This window comes from Epinephelus lanceolatus, chromosome 4 (genome assembly GCF_041903045.1).
Source record: "Epinephelus lanceolatus isolate andai-2023 chromosome 4, ASM4190304v1, whole genome shotgun sequence".
Classification (NCBI taxonomy): domain Eukaryota; kingdom Metazoa; phylum Chordata; class Actinopteri; order Perciformes; family Serranidae; genus Epinephelus; species Epinephelus lanceolatus.
The window spans coordinates 15,466,084-15,481,301 of NC_135737.1; the positions used below are offsets into that span (position 1 = coordinate 15,466,084).

A 15,218-nucleotide genomic window follows, 5' to 3' on the forward strand; every position below is an offset into this window, starting at 1 on the left:
TTATCATATGTATATTATTACCATGATATCAGTGTTTCATTTTTAAAATATCACAGTTTTTGTCAATGCCAATCATTATACCCCCTGTCTGAATATAGTAGCTTAAACAACAGTTGCTGAACAGTTCAACTTTTCAAGTTCATTTTGGTTGTTCTGCACAGTTTCCAAGGATTTTTTATGATGTAAGTCATCGCTGGTTACAGTCATCTGTAATTCAAGGCTGGGGACCGGTCCTTGTCTCTGTGAATTTGCCGAACAGTTCAAGGACTAATTATACACCCATGGCAGATAATCCAAGAACAAGTTCATCACCTCAGTGAGTGAGCTGTGTCTTTTAGTGTGGGTCTCTTTAACACGGCTCTTCAGCTGTCAGGTCTGTTTTGTCCAAAATATTCTAACCACTCCTCTGGTAGTTGTTTTACTAATGTGGTTGTTTTGTCTTTTTTCAAAGATTTGTCGCAATAGATCAGAATTCTTTTTTATCCAGTAATCACATCCATGCCTTTGAATGCTACTTTCTATGAATTTTCTGAGCACACCTGTTCCTAATTATTTTTGTCACTACAAAAACATAACTTTCAGGTAACAGATTGAAATAATCTGTTTAAATGAGATAATACATTAATTAAATATTTAACAGTTGCTGGGGATACCAATAAAATAATATGAAAATATATTCACATTGTAATGTTTTCAGCTTGCAGGCATACACTTTAATTATGTATTTCACTAACTCAAGGCTTATCAACTAAAAACACAGAGTTTCTTAAGTACAGTGATTAGATATCAGTTTCAGGACAGACCTCACTTGAAGAGCAGTTTCTTAGTTTCCTTATGTGAGGTGCTCGTAAGTGTGCTGAATTACTACCGTTCCCCATTATCATAGATGAAGGTGCATGTCGTCCATTCCTCTCTGTCTGTGCCGTGCGCACAGGACCAAGATAATGGACTGCCTCGGCCTTGGTGGGACACATTTCCAAGGCCCTGCACTTCTTGGCAACCTCCATTCTGTTGACATCACAAGGAGAATAGCGAGCTAATTTGTAGCAGGCTCACGCTAAATGTAATTTACACAGGTCAGCTGGAAGTTTGAACTTGCATTGTGAGGGAGACCTTCCTGACCATAATCATTCAATCAAACCACACACACACAGAAAAAGTATTCCACTGAAGGTGCCATATGCAAAGAATAGCAAAGAACGTGCTTGGCATGTTACAGTAGAAGAAGCAGCTTAATAGCGAGGTTTTCCTCCTTTCTGCACATGCTGTAAAAGATATACACCACTGGAATGTACATCATTGGATCTGGTGAGGTGTGAGATACCATACACCAATCATAAATTTATTTTTTTGATTGTAAAAAGGAAAGAAAGATAAAGCAAAAGATGTGAGAATGTCGGAGCTGTCAGAGCCAGTATTCTTCTGGAGCTCTGTGCATTTAAAGCTTTACACGTCTTTGGGTTTGCACTCTTTTATCACATTCAGCATATAATAATATCATGTCATTATCAATATCTATTTAACTTGTCCCAAGAAATTTAGTGGGTTATTAACTTCTGGTTGCACTTGTTATTTTAATCTTTTATTCCTTTTTTTATCAGTATTAAAGTGCTCAGTATAACAACTTTATTACAACATACAAGTGATGTCACAATATGCATTTAAAAATGTCTTATTTGAGCATAAAAGCATATTAAAGCAAGAGGTATAATTCAAAGGAGATTAGAATAAAAGAAGAAGAAAGGCTTGGGTTACTGACCAACTGATTAACATTCCCTCTCCATACACAAGACTGTCAGAATGATCCAGCCTCAGTAAAAGGTCCTTGTAAAGTTTATATTCTTGTAAATTTACAGGAATTGAAAAATGCACCGCCACATGCGGTATAAGACTCAGCAGATGGAAGGGGACTACAAGATGAAAAGAAAGTACATACAGCCTATACAGCGCTCAGATCTTGAGTTGTGACAGATTCTTTGCAACATGTGGAGTTGGACAGGAGCTGTGGATGCAGCCATGGAAACACAAGCATGCAGGATGCTGTGGGGGGGAAAAAAGAAAAGAAAAAAGCGTCATGGTTAAGGGGCCCCCAGGAAAGGCAGTTGCCTAGTGTGCCTATGCCACGGGCCAGGCATGCGGGTGGAAGGAGAAAAAAGAATGTGTTCATGAACATGATACAAAAAACATAAATGTGATCCACACATGGAGAAGACAATGAAAACAGTGCAGCTCTGGGACCCTTCAATAAAAAACCCTACTGCATTTTCTGTTAAAGAACAGTCTCAGAACATTAATAATTTAATCAACTTATTGAATGGCCTGTGCCTGTTAATAAGTATCAGTGTGGTTGGTCGTGCTTGTTGGTCTTGACTAAAGGTGTGTTTGTGTACAGATTTTACCACTGAGTGTTTTCTGCTACACACCATTTTAAATCTTTCCCTTCCTTTCTTTGAAGTGTGCCTGTGAGGCAGCACCTTATTAGAATTAGAAACCTTATTTGCATTTTCCTCCAGTTCTTCAGGGTTAAAGAGCACAACAAAAGATTGGGAAAAAGGAGATATCTTATTACTGGATACATCATGTGATTTATGAGTTGTCTGTGTTAAATGCAGTGCAAAAATACAGGAGCAGTGGAAGACAAAGGTGGATTCAGGGATTGTTCTGTAAAGTGACAAACATCAAAAGACTGTAAAATACAGCAAAAACAGAATGTGCTAAACAAAAGGACAGCACGCTGAAGAGAAGGTGTAAAGAAAAGATTCAAACACAGTGCCAAAATGTATTATTGAAAATTTGATTGAAATAAGTAACACATGGTTGACTTTTTCTATTCTAATGTGTTTGCTACCTTTGGGACTGAGCATTAAGGGATTACTATAAAGTGGTTTAGTGCATCCACTGTTTTAAAGGGGAACTACCCCCTTTTTTAAAATCCATGCAAGGTATTCCTATAATCTTAGCTAGTCCAGAAATGTTAGTAAACATAAACAACTTTCTCTCAAATCCAAAAAATAGAGTGTTATACTCAAATTTGTGATGTCATCAGGTATAAAGTCTGAAGCTGCTCAATAGACAGTGAATTGGTAAAGATGTTCTAGATGACACTGAGAGCACCCAGGGAAATGTTCTGAGTATGTAAGTACATTTTCTTTTTGGAACTGAGAACACTAAACCACACGCTAACACCCACAGTCATCTCTGGGTAGACAACTGGCAATTGATTCCAGTTGCAGAGATATGTAAAATTGGCAAACTTGTTCATTTTTGTTGTCATTTCTAGCTGTAACTGTAACATTTTAAGATGTTTAGTTAAACATGATGGTCCAACCAATGTTTCTGCTGTGCTTATTTTATGTACTGACTTGACTTGCTGGTGTCTTTGATAAACCAAAGCTACAGGCATGGCAGCTAAGCAATGTATTGCTGTGGACGTGGGCTGCGGAAAGTGCCGCCTTAACACTGCGACTTGAAAGCAGTGTTTTGGAGTGTAGTGTGAAACGAGACAGGAGCATGTGTAGTTCAATCAGGAAAGACAGAAGCATAGGCACCAGAGGGAGAATTTCCTGATCGAGGGACTTCTAAGCAGCAGTAAGATATATCCCTCCTGTGGAGTCCAGACCTTGGTGGTGGCTGTTGATTGCTGAGGCGGCTGAGGTTGATGTAAAGACTAGGTGGTGATGGGGAGGGGACTGCAGCAAGAATAGGCCGATAGAGAAGGTGTGTCGCTGTGCTATTGGTTGATGAGTTATTAGCTGAAATCAGCTGATGACTCAATTGACAGACCCAGACAGTGACACCTAGAGATGGTGAGTGAGCGTGCGTGCAAGGAGTGAATAGCAGGGTGAGGAAGAACCTTAGAGCCTGAGCACGAAAAGTAGTGTCTTCCTGACTGAACTTTCACTAGAGCTTCATTTGACCCTTGCAGAGGGTTCTTTCCCTTACAGCAAGGTAAAGCAGTGGAAATATTCTAAATATAGCATACACCTTAATTGATATTGATTTATTTTAAGGTGTCTAAGAACTTAACAATTGAGGCAGTGCCATAGCATTTTATATATGGGAGGTAGAGGTTTTCCACCTTGAAATTATTGTTAAAAAACGTTGTGATTCAGTCTATAAAGCTCATTTTGATATTAAAAAGGAAATAAACACTATGTGAGGCCACAAAATCAGACTCCCATTTATTGTCTATGAAGCAGCTCCAGACTTTGGTTGAGACTTACAGCTTGGATACACTTTACGAATTGAATGTACACAGATAGCTGCAGTCCCTCGCACATGCTCATGGTTCCATTCATAGTACAAATGAGGGCCCTTGTGGCCCCTAGCAGGAAACGGGAGGGCTGGGAGGTGAGCTTTCTGTATTCCTAATGCCTCCGTCGAAAACTAAAGCGAAACTAAGAAGATGCTGCTGGGACTCGAATGTAGATCAAGTGTTTGAAGCATGTGTAGTTAGAGTGCATGGTCACAAAAAATGTATTGCACACGGACATGCGGACGTGGTTGGATGACAACATTTACATCACACAGACCAAAGCGGACACTCGTGGAGTCTCGTAGCTTTGAAAGAGTAGCTCATGTTCACACATATTGATTGAACCTTCCCATGCCGTGGAAAAAATCTTATTTTAAGTGTTGTTCCCCTTTAAATACAGCCTCTTACATGCGTGTTACAAGTGTATTTGTGCATTCCTGTTTCTTTTCCTTTTAAGTACAGGTGACCATACTTGTGCCTTGTGTGGGTTTCAAGGATATATTACTTATTCTAAATCTTTTTTTTCTTTTCTATCTTCAAGCCCTTCCTCAGTGGGTCAGAATGATTAATGACACTCAGATGGATAGTGGAGAGAAGCTCCAATGGGAGTGCAAGGCCATGGGGAGGCCCCGGCCCACCTATCACTGGCTTCGTAATGGTTTGCCCTTGACATCCCAGGTACTTACCTCACTACAGAGTGCCTTCTTCTTTTGTTGATTGTACCCCAAAACATCTGAATTATCCTTCTGAAACTACACGTCTGCTAAATGCAGCATTATCATGGTTAGTATGTCTATGTGCTGATATGATGTTCTTTAATGCTTTCTCCTTGTTTCAGGGTCGAGTTGAAATAGTGAATGGAGAACTGACCATTCATAAAGTGCAGCAGACAGACTCAGGAATGTACCAGTGTGTTGCAGGAAATAAATACGGGGCCATCTACTCAAATGCTGAACTCAAGATTTTAGGTAATTACACATTTGGTTTATAATTTAGAGGACCAAACACAACATTAAAAGAAACGTTTGTGTAATTTTTCATGAGGCAAATGTTCCTTTCGGCCAAGCGCAGTTCTTGTTACTCTGCAAAGAACAGAAGTGCAGACTGAGTATTGGCATCTGAATAAGGTACCAGATGATAGGTAAGGGAGATTGAAATGCAAGTGGCGAACGCTGAACTGTGAGATGTGCTGATTGCCAATCAATGGTCCCTGATTTAACCCAGGCAGTGGACGGCATGAATAAAAGAAGGACCCTTATGGTTATATTCAATGAGGTGTCTGCGCTCATCAAGTCGAGGAGAGTCTGGAACAGTTCTTCGTTATATCTAAAGAGAATGAAAAGCAGTGACTTGTAGGTATAGATTTATACTAATGGGAGCAAACACTGGAAGAGAGACATCAATGGTTTCTTTGATGGAGTTTAATGACTCCATTAGGGTCTTATCTCCACTGTATCGTTTGTCATCAAAGCACAGTCTACACCACAACCCTCATTACTTAAGAAAACAAACCTTCACTTTGAGCGTGACTGTCATCATGTATTTCTTAGTCAGTGTTTGCTATTATTATTTAATAATCAAGTATAATTATTAATAACACACACATTTTACAGTGTTTTCTTTATTTCCAATGTGTATTTTTATCCCTTTTTCTAAATAATAAAACAGGAGTCACATGTACTTGAAAATTTAAGGGCACTAAAAGCCAAGGAAACTGTGCTCTTCAGAGTTACATGTAAGGCCTCAGGCTGAAACATAACAGTCGCACTGAATGGCTGTCCACTGTTCTGCGTTGACGCACTATTTTCTCCTTGTCATCTTCTATACTGGGATACAGCTGGTGACACCCATTCCCCTTCTGTGCTCCCCAGAGGGACAGTTTGATTTACTGTCTGTGTGGCATGCCCTTTTTCGAAGGGGAATCTGTGGCATTTTGAAAATCTTATTGCACATGGAAAAACTTTTTTTTCTTTTTGGGAAGATCTATAAAACATTTGGCCCTAAAATCAGTGTAAATGAGCACAGTTTAATTGATTTAAATGCTCAGTGTTGTCTGCAAGAATGAGAATTTTAATAAGCTTTATGTGAGCTGACGAGAAAGTGCCGTTGCCTTCCTTAGAGTCACAATCACAACGATGATATTTGGAGGCCAGTGATGAATGTTTTCATAACTATACCCCCTAGGCATATCTTCCAAGTGACCTGTGCTCTGCAGAGATGTCCACAAGCAAACACTATCAGGACAGATTACATGGCTAATAACAGCCTGCAGATGAGCGATCACTGGAGGCTACATGGGGGCAGCGGCTGCCCTCAAGCCTGTGATCTTGTCCCAGATCCAGCTCTTCTGGGAGGGGTGGCGGGTGAAGCAATAAGGGTACCGCTGCCACCAGCTGCAGGCCTGCTCTTATTTTGATTAAAACAAATACACACAGCAACTGCTCTGTTTTCTGCTGCTTTCCGTGTCTAGAGGACCTCTGCCACTCAGGCGACTACTCAGCCTCAAAGACACAAGTGTTACAGGGAGAGGGGTCAGCCTGTAGCTACAGATGGGATTGAATTGTCATTGTGTGTAATGTCACCTATAAAGCATCATTCAGGATTTGAATAATCGCAGTTGACAAAGCCTCTCAGCCTGTAGATGGCCTTGATGTGTAATACAGCTGTACACCAGCACCACATCCACTTTTGTGCCCAAAGCCTTATTTAGACCATTAGTGCCTAATTCATTCTCTTGAACAAGCCATGATTGTTAACATTTGTATATTATGTATTTATTATTCACTCAGGCAGCCTGGTTAAATATGGGTTAAAATAATTTTCATAAAAGTGGCACAAATCACCCAACCATGTCATCATTAACATGATGACAGCTATTTAGTAATTAGGCTGCACAATGTATATTTATAGAGATGTGGCTACTGATTTAGCACAGAATGAAGACAAAGTATGGCACATTATACAGTATATAAAGGCATATTTAGCTAGTGCATGTGTAGGAGCATGCTTTGTAATACCTCATGTGGAAAATCTAGTTATTACTTTGAGACAAATTAGCATTTCGATCAAGCAGTGTTTTGAGTCATGATGTGTCAGTCGAAACCCTCTAGCATTTTTGAATTACTTTGAAATGCCACAGTTGAAGACCTGTAACGAGAATCACGTTTATAAATCTATTACAGTTTAACAGCCACATCATTTATTAAAACTGCTGCAAGAAAGTTTGGTTTACCACTAGGGGCTGAGAGATTAAAACAAGCCAGTCAGGTTGCGTTCAGATGTTATTTGAGCATCCAGCAGAAGCAGAGGAACATGAGAATCCCATCAGTGGCATTTTCTGTTGAGCAGATAGCAGTTAGTTTATGGGAGGCACAGTGCTGACAACAGCTGCTCACATTTTCAGGTTTAGTTTTTCTTAGTTTGTTTAACAAAAAAAGTGAATCATCTTCAGTTTGAGGAGTTACTTGATTCAATACTTGATTTGAAGATCAATCATGGTACACCTCTTACAAATACAATACTGAACATAATGTCTGTTAACATATCTTAACTGTGTAAAAAAAGAAATTCAAATTGCTTGTTTTGGTAAGTGCCAAACATTGGAAACAATAATTCACATATGGTGTGAGTATTATTGTGTTGTCTGACTATATTAGTATGCCTCCACACCAGCAATATCTGCGGTTGGATGCATTATGTTTTTGGATTGTCTGTACCACATACCACATTGTTGTGAGAGCGATATCTCAATAATGCCATGGGGAAATTTCTTCAAATTTGTCACAAACCTCTGGCTGGTCCCAAGGGTGAACTAATTACAATTTGATGGTCAAAGATCAAAGGTCAAGGTCACTGTGACCTCACAAAACATGTTTTTGGCCATAACTCATGAATCCATTTGCTAATTTTAACAAAGTTCACACAAATGTTAAATAGGATCAAATGATGAAGTGATGACATTGTATATTCAAAAGGTCAAAGATCAACTTAAAAATGATGTCACAATGTTTGGCAAAAAACACCTCTCTGGACATTATTCAGTGCCATACTTCAGGGACTAAACATTAGGTCTGATACTGACTTGGTGACACAACTGTGCTGATAGTATGTGATCTTCTCTGATGCTGGGTTGAAAATGTGTGAAGCATCTGTGTTTTTAAATTTGTAGCTCCTTTGTTGCAACAGACATGGGTGTAAACTGTAACTGCAACTTGACCACCTTGTGGAGGTATACAACCACAAGGTGGTAATTCTAGTTTTTTTCTTTTTTTCTAAAAAAATGTTAAAATGTTATGTGTCTGTCTCGCACAGCCTCGGCTCCTGTCTTTGTCCACAATCCCATACGGGTCATTGCCACACTTGGAAAAGATGTATCACTAGAATGCAAACCCAGAGCATCGCCCAAACCACGGATAACATGGAAGAGAGGAGACAGACGGATACAGCAAAGTCGAAGGTACGGCAATGCTTGAAAAGCATCATGTTTCACTCTCAAGTAGAAGCAGCCTCTGTGTGTATGTGTGTGTGTGTGTGAGAGTCAGTTAGAATGCATTGTTACATGAAATAATAAAAATCCATTGACTTATTGATCTGTGGAAGAAATTTTTCCATTTACGCGCAGCTTGTGAAGCCTGAAGCTGACAAAGATCCAGTGTTCTGCTGAAGGACAGTTTAGCAGCACAGGTGTTTGCACCTGGTGCCACTGACCAAGGTCATCATATCAAAGCGTAGCCGCACCTCAAGCAGACTCTTTCTTACTTTTCAGCTCATGTCAGTAACACATTTTGACTTTAAAATGTACTGCTTACTGTAATAAAGCATTTTTTTTTAATCAAAGAAACATTTAAAGATAAAATGTCCAGATGGAAATGACTATCTTGGGCTAAACTTGTGGATTTAATATCTCACATATTTCATCACATTGTTGCCTTAAAGCTTTCCTGGTCATTGATTTCCTGGAAAATTGTCTGCAATGGCCTGATATAACCAGAGATATTAAAGAGATAAATAGATACATCAGCAGAAATGCTTTAGTCTTTATAGCTGCACAGTATATTGCTATAACATCCGGTCCTCTATACTGGTGCAATGTGGTATTGAAAGTAAGAGAAATGTGTAAAACTCAGACAAAATCATTTCATACCATGAGATATCACTAAAGTAATGACCTGCCTTCAGCTCTTTACTGTGCATCCAAAATAGTGATATGTTGTAGGGAGTGTCTCAGTGTGTGGAATGACGGCCTTAAACTATTTTAGACTTTTTGGAAGAATTAATTTTTGCTGTTATCATTGGGCAAGATTGTGTGAATTTTCTTTGCGGGCAGTGCTAGATTTACTGGAGCTCAGTGTTATAAATAGTGTCCGATTTTTTTTTCCTCTGCACAGTTTAGAGAATAGAATATTATGAGAGGAAGTTAATTGCCTTGTAAAATATGTATGAAGTCATGAAAAGTTTGTCTCCCTCAGTATCTTTATATTGTTTTTCATGATAGTTTCATGGCATAACTTCAAGTGTTATCATTCCTGCTCAGGCCCTTCAGGAACTGTATACACGTCTTGTTGGAACACATCACACTTTCATTACTGTAACTGAAATTAAGTGTCACTACTAGAATAAAACACCTTAGGTACTGGCAAAGCTCTCAAAGGCTCAGATGCAACCCCACCTCCTTTTCAGGGATGCTGACAATTTAGAGCGTACAATTGCATTTGGAATTCACATGCAGTTTGATGCATCATCTTTTATGAGAAACATCCCTCCGTTGCACCTAGAGGGGGGCTGAGCAGAGCGAGGGTCCATCAATCAAACTGAGCGACAACACTGAAATTATCAGTCGCTGCTGAGCATCCCAAGTTTTGAGTGAGAGAACAGGACCTTTGTTTATCAGCCAAGATTCAGCTGTCTGTTCAACAGCCTCGCAGCAAGGGCAGCCAGTTGATAATCAGATCCTCAGTGTGTTGCTCCTTCAAACAGGCAGCAGCAAATCTTCATGCCTCGAACAGGTGAAAGGAAACAGACCACTCAGGCATTAGTTTAACATGCTAATTTCAGAGGTTGGTGCAAATATTTCATTTTCCATTAAAAGACAAATGGTCCTCAGAGCTCATTTTGGATGTCTATTTTCTATAAAAGAGCCGGCTTCAGTGAAACTGATGGATGGGGATAAGTTAGTGAGTGTGTTGGCCTAAAATGGTGATTAATGACCCTGGCTTGTCTGGATCTGATAAAGCCTTTGAGGTATTTGTCAAACCCTCGCAAATCTATTTTTCAGCGTTGTTGGTGCACGCTGCGGGGAGATTCATACCTGTCCGAAAACCTTGATCTTGTTTTTATCTGACTTCAGATACAGTCATGTCTTGAGAGAACAGAAAATTGTTCACAAACAATATCGGCAAAGCGGTTAGTTAGTTTCTCTCCTCAGAGTCATTTATCATTCCCTATTACATGCTGGAATTATACATGTACAGTATGTGGCCCATTTTCATTGCAATCTCAAAGATTTCTAAATTCACATTCCTCTTAAAAGAACAGTTCACCCCAAAATCCATATTTTTCCTCTTACTTGCAATACTTATCAGTCTAGATTGTTTTGGTGTGAATTGCTGAGTGTTGGAGATATTGGCTGTAGAGATGTCTGCCCTCTCTGCAATATGATGAAACAAGACTTGGCTTGTGGTGCTCGAAGCACCAATTGAAAACCTCAACAGCATTGTGTCTTTACAGAAATCATGACATGCTTACTCAAGATAATCCACAGACATTGTTGTGAGCACTTTCATAGAAGAAGTATTTTCATTCTACCAAACTACACCCACCAAGCTCATCACTGTGCAGAAGGGAGCATGCATCTACCACTAGTTCACTTATAATTGAATGCTTTTTCTTCCTTAAATGATCCAAACTGACAAGGTTTAAAGGGACAGCTTACTCCAAAATCAAAAATACATATTTTACCTTTTACCTATAGTGTTTTTATCCATCTTTTGGTGTGAGTTGCAGAGTGTTGAAGATATCAGCCAAAGATGTCTATCTTCTCTCCAGTGTAATGACACTAGATGGCACTCAGCTTGTGGTGCTCAAAACACCAAAAAAAAAAAAAAATATTTGAAAAGCAGCAATGTCTCTTCCCAGAAATCATGACCTGGATACTCAGAATAATTCACAGACCTTTTTGTGAGCAGTTTCATGTAGGAACTATTTTTGTGCCTCTGCACTGGTGATCACAGTGGCCAAAGGCATTATGATTTCTAGTTGTCCATTCATCCGTTCATACGCGCATCCATACTCACGTAAAGTCAAAGTCACCTTGGCCTTGCGTTCATTTCATTCTTGTGAACACAATATCTCAAGACCAGCATGTATTTCTTCAAATTTGGCACAAATATGAACCTTGAGTCACAGATGAATTAATTTGAATTTGGTGGTGAAAGGTCAATGTCACTGTGACCTCATCTGTTTCATTATTGTGAACACACACAATATCTCAAGAGCACCTTGAGGGAATTTTCTTTAAATTTGTCAGCCTGGATTGAAGAATAAATTGATTAGAATTTTGTGGTCAAAGGTCAAGGTCACTGTGACCTTGCAAAACACGTTTTGGCCATGACTCAAGAATTTGTATGATAATCTTGCATTTTACTCAAATGTCCCATGGGATAGAACACTTAAGTGATGATATGTTATATCCAAAAGGTCAATGGTCAACCTCACAGTGAAATCATAATGTTCTAAAACACTTTTCTAGCCATTGTCCAATACCATATCTCAGAAACAGAGGGGGAGACATTAAATCAGACGCTGAATTGGTGACACTAATCTTGGGTGCCCACATTCAAACTGTGCTGATTGCATAGATCTTCTGTGCTGCTGGAGGAAAGATTCGTGTAAAGCATCAATGTTTTCACAGACATGGATGTAAACTGGCCGTGCAACTTGACTGGTGTGCAGAGGCATACAGCTTTGTGGCAGTAATTCTAGTCTTGCTACTGAACTACACCTGCCAACCAAATCACCCCGAAGAAGGAAGTGTGCATCTACTCATGAACAAGAGGCTCGTGCTCGTGATGGTGTGAGATGTAAACATTAATGGCGTCCTCCTCGGCTGAGCTGTAATGTTAGCTAGCTAAGTGGTGCCAGGTGAACTAGAAGTAGATGCCCCCTGCCTCTGTGCAGTGATATGGTTGGCAGTTGTAGTTTGATAGAAAGAAAATAGTTCCTACATGAAAGTGCTTACAATGAGGTCTCTGGATTATATTGAGTTTGCCATCTAGTTCCATTATATTGGAGAGAAGACAGACATCTTTATGGCCGGTATCTCCAACACTCAGCGACTCACACCAAAACAATCTACATTTATAAATAACACCACTGTCCCTTTAAGCTGTAAACACAATGCTTTTATAAAACACCAGTCAAATTAAGAGTTTGACGCTCTAATGGGATGTTTGATGCAACTTAACAATACTACTGTATAGTGAGTTAATGAACTGGATAATGCAGCGTTTAGAGGGGTCACTGCTCAGCTGAAGATCAATCCTGTGAAAGACTGATTTCTATCTTTGAAAGGCGAAATGGACAAGAAAAGCCGTGCATTTTCAGGTCTCGGCCAGGGTGACTTCTGCAAGGATTTTCTGCCATTACCTATAGTAAAGTAAAGAGTTTATGGATGGAGAGACGTTCTATTCTTGGAAGAACAGGGGAGGGATCGAAACAGCTTCACGTTTATCTGGCATTGACAGCTGTGCTGACTTAATGAAGGTTTGTAATTAACATGGATTTCCGCTAATGTTCGAGGCTTTTGTCTCTTAAACAGAAAGTATTAATCCCATTAGTTTGAAAGTATGTGGCAGACTCAGTTGAAACCCACAGACTCTTTGTTTAAGAGGCAGACAGTGCATAATTTGGCAATTTTTCGAAAATTGTGAAATGTTCAAAAATGTATTATAGGTGACTGACTCCATATGTAAATACAGAGTATTCTGTTGCAGTCTATTTGAACACAACTCAGAAAAAAATGCTCTCTAGGTTAACTCTGATCTCCTAATGTTTCCTTTAAATTTCCTAAGGTTGTATGTATTTGCATATTCTGTACAGTATACCCAGCAGTCCCTGTCTTGTCCTTTCTGCCTCGGTGTCCTTGTCGGATGTGAATTTCCTCCCTAATTTGAAAAATGTCTCCTGGCTGCAGATTGCCTCTGAATTGTCTATGTGTGGCAAGATTTGGTCACGCCTCCGTGAGTTCCTCTTTGCCAATTTCAATCACCTTGCCCGTGATGAAAGAGCTTATTGCTGTAAATATAAATGCCAACACTATAAATTAGATTAAAGAGAGAATACCTCACAGCCCCTTATCATTCTGATTGTTTGATTTTGGATCAATTTAATTTTCTCATAAAAAAATAACTCTGTTAATATCCATCCCCACCTCTGTCAGCCATATTGAAGTCAAACGTGATATACATATTCAGATTGTGAGTGAAAGGGATTTGCCCCGGACACTGAGTAAATAGCTGTGGCTTGAAACAGTTCACAGTCCTACTGTATACTTTCATATGATTCCTGCTCTGAAGCCATCTGCTCTCACACCTGCCTCCAGTGTTGTTACATCCTATACTATCTGATGTCAAGCACTTAATTCTCCAGCTGTTATTTACAAGTCAGTGTGAAATGTTAATACCATATTGCTAGTGTCCTTCAGCTGGATAAGGGGCTACTTATGAATGCAGGCGCGGTGTTGTTTTTTCTCTCTATTACACTTGTGTTTCCCGGGGGGCGGCTCGCAGATACGTGCATCTCAGTTTGACAGCTTTTGCTTTAGATTCATTGAACGCACCAATATTTAGGGTTTGTCAGGTGGATTCATGAGCACAGCACAAGATGAATGCAGCATTTATTTAGATTTATGGAAATGTTGATGCAGGGGGACAAAGAATCTTAGCATCTATTTTATTTCATGTTGCACAGTGTTCTCCACAAATTCTGAAATTCCCTTTAATGAATTTTAAATTATACTGTAATCACTCCAATGGCAGTCTATTGTGTTCTTTCAAAGGCACAAGATCAGATATAGTGCATCATTGTACTCAAGTTGAAAGTCAGTGGAATACTGTGTTGCTTTGTTCTTGACATCAATACTTCAGTGTCGCTTTTTTTTTTTTTTTTTTTTTGCTTCTTTTGCTGAAAATGTGTCCCCATTACCTTAATCTGTATCTTTAGTGGCATCTGTGTTTTAATCCTGTTCAAGATAGGGCTACTTAGTGCTATCTGCTAATCAGATTCATTAACACATTTAAATCGTTGATTGATCTTTACTGAAAAGGGTTCATTCTCATGTTCCCTTGTTGAAGGTTACACAACAAATACAAACACCATTCTTGACTTCACATCCCCTCGGTCCTCTGAGCATTTCCGTAACACAAACAATTTACTGTCAGACGCTTTTTGTCCTTCAGTTCAGTGATAATAATTTGCTAGCTGTAAACACAGTTTTATTGTATATTTTCCACTGGAATCTCCAGTGGATGATTATTTCAAGACTATCCGAGCAGCTCGTTTTATCTCATCCCCAGTGAATATTTCTATTCTTGTAACCCGACACAACCACAAACATATAACCTCATGCTTAAACTTGTAGTGCAACTGTTCACACGTGAATTTGTTACTCATACCAGTATTGATTTTTGTGTCCTTTCTCGCAGGATTATGTTGTTACGGAACAATACTCTCAGAATTGTTAACTCCAGCCGAGCGGATGAGGGGAACTATGTGTGCCGGGCGGAGAATCAGTTGGGCTCAGCAGAGATGACTGCCATGCTGTGGGTAAAAGGTAAGTGATGCCCTGGGGGCCTTTATTTTCTGCCAAATTAGCACAAGTCGGCCACCAGTAAACAGTCCCCAATGTCATTTTTTCCCCCCCACCTTTGCTCGGGTGCCAGGAAATTTATTGTGCTTGCTCAACCGT

At 39.5% G+C, this 15,218-nt stretch overlaps 1 protein-coding gene across 4 annotated transcripts in view; it reads left to right on the plus strand.

The window, feature by feature from the left end:
* Positions 1 to 15,218, plus strand: part of cntn5 (contactin 5) — a 150,054-nt gene that overhangs the window by 108,194 nt on the left and 26,642 nt on the right. For all 4 annotated transcript variants that reach the window (XM_078166940.1, XM_078166942.1, XM_078166941.1 and 1 more), the window contains exons 10-13: positions 4,797 to 4,933; positions 5,094 to 5,223; positions 8,567 to 8,711; positions 14,956 to 15,083. In XM_078166940.1, coding sequence (XP_078023066.1) covers positions 4,797 to 4,933; positions 5,094 to 5,223; positions 8,567 to 8,711; positions 14,956 to 15,083 — 540 coding nt within the window. The remainder of the gene's footprint in view (positions 1 to 4,796; positions 4,934 to 5,093; positions 5,224 to 8,566; positions 8,712 to 14,955; positions 15,084 to 15,218) is intronic.